Genomic DNA, 2,500 nt, shown 5'->3' on the forward strand with positions numbered 1-2,500 from the left:
TGTTCATAAGGTAAGGTGAAGTGAGGTGTTATTTGAAGTTGTATACATTTTCGGACATTATATCTAAAGAGGCTTGTTCCACTTATCAATATAACTATGGAATTCTGAAACTTTGAAGCTCAATATCTCAGAACTACTCAGAATGCAAACAGAACCTTATAATTCCAAGAGGTAAACTTGTGTAACAGCCACTTCAGGAATCAGTCACTGACGTCTTGTGTAACGTGTACACACACAGATACACATACACAAACTCAGAGGTTCAAACTTAAGTCTCACTTAAAGAAGCCCTATGCAACAATTTTAGCAAAAATAACCTTAATTATGCAGGTTGAGAGTCGTTCTGATGGTTCTACAACACTTTTTGGGTCGTTTGGTGGGTGCTTCGTCTCTCCCTAGTGCTTCTCCGCGGAAAAAAACGAATATGCAACTTTCTGGTCCCGGACCGAACAAATCCGGATGTGACTCAGCGGAAGTATCCAATCGCGCCTTGAAAATGTAGTCAGATTGTAGTTTCTAAGAAGACTGCAAAACGAACTCCGACTTGGCTTTGTTGCTGTTGAAATTGTAAGTAGCCTACCCTTGGGTGAACTTCGTTTTTATAATGTGGTTTGATAGTCTCTTAAACAATGTGTTTGCTCAACCTTTTTATTGTGAGCCCTGTATGTGTTTAGCCTGGTTTCTTGATGGCTAGCTCGCTAGCTAGTGGGGGTTTAGCATAGCAGTCACTTGCTACTGAAGCTGCAGGGGGAGCTATGTCGTGAAAAATGCGAGCCCAAATCAGAAGCTCATAGAGACACATACAATCAGTATAAATGCGTCAAAATACAAACGTTTACACAGCATTCACTCAACCCCAATGTAAATACATACAGCGCACTTCATTGTAGTGCATTGTGTAAACACCGCTCGATGGTGTTTTATGCCCCCAACAGCGTCTTCCAGGCAGCGTTGCCACCACTGACTTAAAGGCACCTAATCCTAAACCTTAACCCATGCCCAACCCTAGTGACTTCCAGGCAGCGCTGCCTTGGGGCAGCCGTGGCCTACTGGTTAGTGCTTCGGACTTGTAACCGGAGGGTTGCTGGTTCGAACCCTGACCAGTAGGCATGGCTGAAGTGCCCTTGAGCAAGGCACCTAACCACTCACTGCTCCCCGAGGGTCGCTGTTGTTGCAGGCAGCTCACTGCGCCGGGATTAGTGTGTGCTTCACCTTACTGTGTGTTCACTGTGTGCTCACTGTGTGCTGAGTATGTTTCACTTATTCACGGATTGGGATAAATGCAGAGACCAAATTTCCCTCATGGGATCAAAAGAGTATATATACTTATACTTATATACTTAATATAAGACAACGTTGGGGGCATAAAACACCATTTAGCGTAAACACCTATCTACTTATACACACAAAGGTGTGTGGTCAAATGCATACCAAAGAATCCCATTCGACTTATCGGATCACAAATGCGTCTTGGTGGTTGTTTACATTTCACTTAACCGCTGTCCACTTGTGATCCGACTGCCCGACACTCATTTCAAAATAAGAGCAGCTGGGGTCGAAGAACTACAGAAAGTCAGAAAACCTCTCCAGGTCTGATGCTCTGGCTGACACAAAGAGGTGTGTGTGTGTGTGTGTGTATTGAGTGAATGTGGGTGCATGTTTGCTTGTTTGTTTGTTTGTGTGTGTGTGTGTGTCCAGTCACGGGTTTTCGGGCAGGTGACTCAGACACAGCTGAGTTTGACTTAAGATAAGGGATCCTCAGAAAGCTGCTCAGATAATGGGAGGGGTGTGGAGCCAACCGACAGTGAGGGGACTCTGTAAGATTTGGAGTATTCACTGAGATGACGCAAGCAACAGGTGCAAGGGACAACTCTTCAACACTCTTGTGACACACACACACACATACATACAGTAAACACCCTGTTTGTAGGGCCATGCACTGAGGACATCTTATCAACACACTTATAACACTCTTACCAACACACTTATAACACACACACACACACACACACACACACAAGCCTCTCCCCTGCCCTTCACCTGTCACAGGAGGAGTTGCTGCGGCTGGACTCGTGCTGCGCGTCCAGCAGGATCTTCTCCATGTCTCCGTTGTGGATGGACGAGGACGACGGCACGTGCTCCAGGCCTCCAACCACCGCATCATCCTCCTCCACCACCTGCGGCAGCTCCGGGGCCGCCACCGCACCGGGCCCTGAGGAGGAGGTGGTGGAGGAGGTGGAGGTGGTGGAGGAGGTGGAAGAGGAGGGAGGGGGGACAGCACCTCCACTTCTGTTGATCTCCAGCTCCACCCATGACCCTGCAGAGGAGAGGAAGAGAGGAAGAGGAGGAAGAAGTAACATTAAAGGAGGTAGAGGAGGAGGAGGAAGAGAGAAAGAGCATGAGGAGGAAGAGGAGGGAAGAGAGAGGAGGAGGAGGAAATCGAGGAGGTGGAGAGAGCAGAGAGGAGGAGGTGATGAAGAGGAATAAGAAGTTTCAGTCA

The 2,500-nt window shown here is 47.5% G+C and overlaps 1 protein-coding gene across 1 annotated transcript in view; it reads right to left on the reverse strand.

Annotated features, from left to right (window-relative positions):
- The window catches only part of bnip3lb (BCL2 interacting protein 3 like b), a 15,814-nt gene that overhangs the window by 8,576 nt on the left and 4,738 nt on the right, over positions 1 to 2,500 (reverse strand). The window contains exon 2 of the mRNA XM_076283852.1: positions 2,041 to 2,317. Coding sequence (XP_076139967.1) covers positions 2,041 to 2,317 — 277 coding nt within the window. The remainder of the gene's footprint in view (positions 1 to 2,040; positions 2,318 to 2,500) is intronic.

Source organism: Alosa pseudoharengus, unplaced genomic scaffold (assembly GCF_046254945.1).
Source record: "Alosa pseudoharengus isolate Yale_2024_CS ecotype anadromous, Long Island Sound unplaced genomic scaffold, YU_APseudo_1.1 YU_APseudo_1.1_scf_14, whole genome shotgun sequence".
NCBI lineage: Eukaryota > Metazoa > Chordata > Actinopteri > Clupeiformes > Clupeidae > Alosa > Alosa pseudoharengus.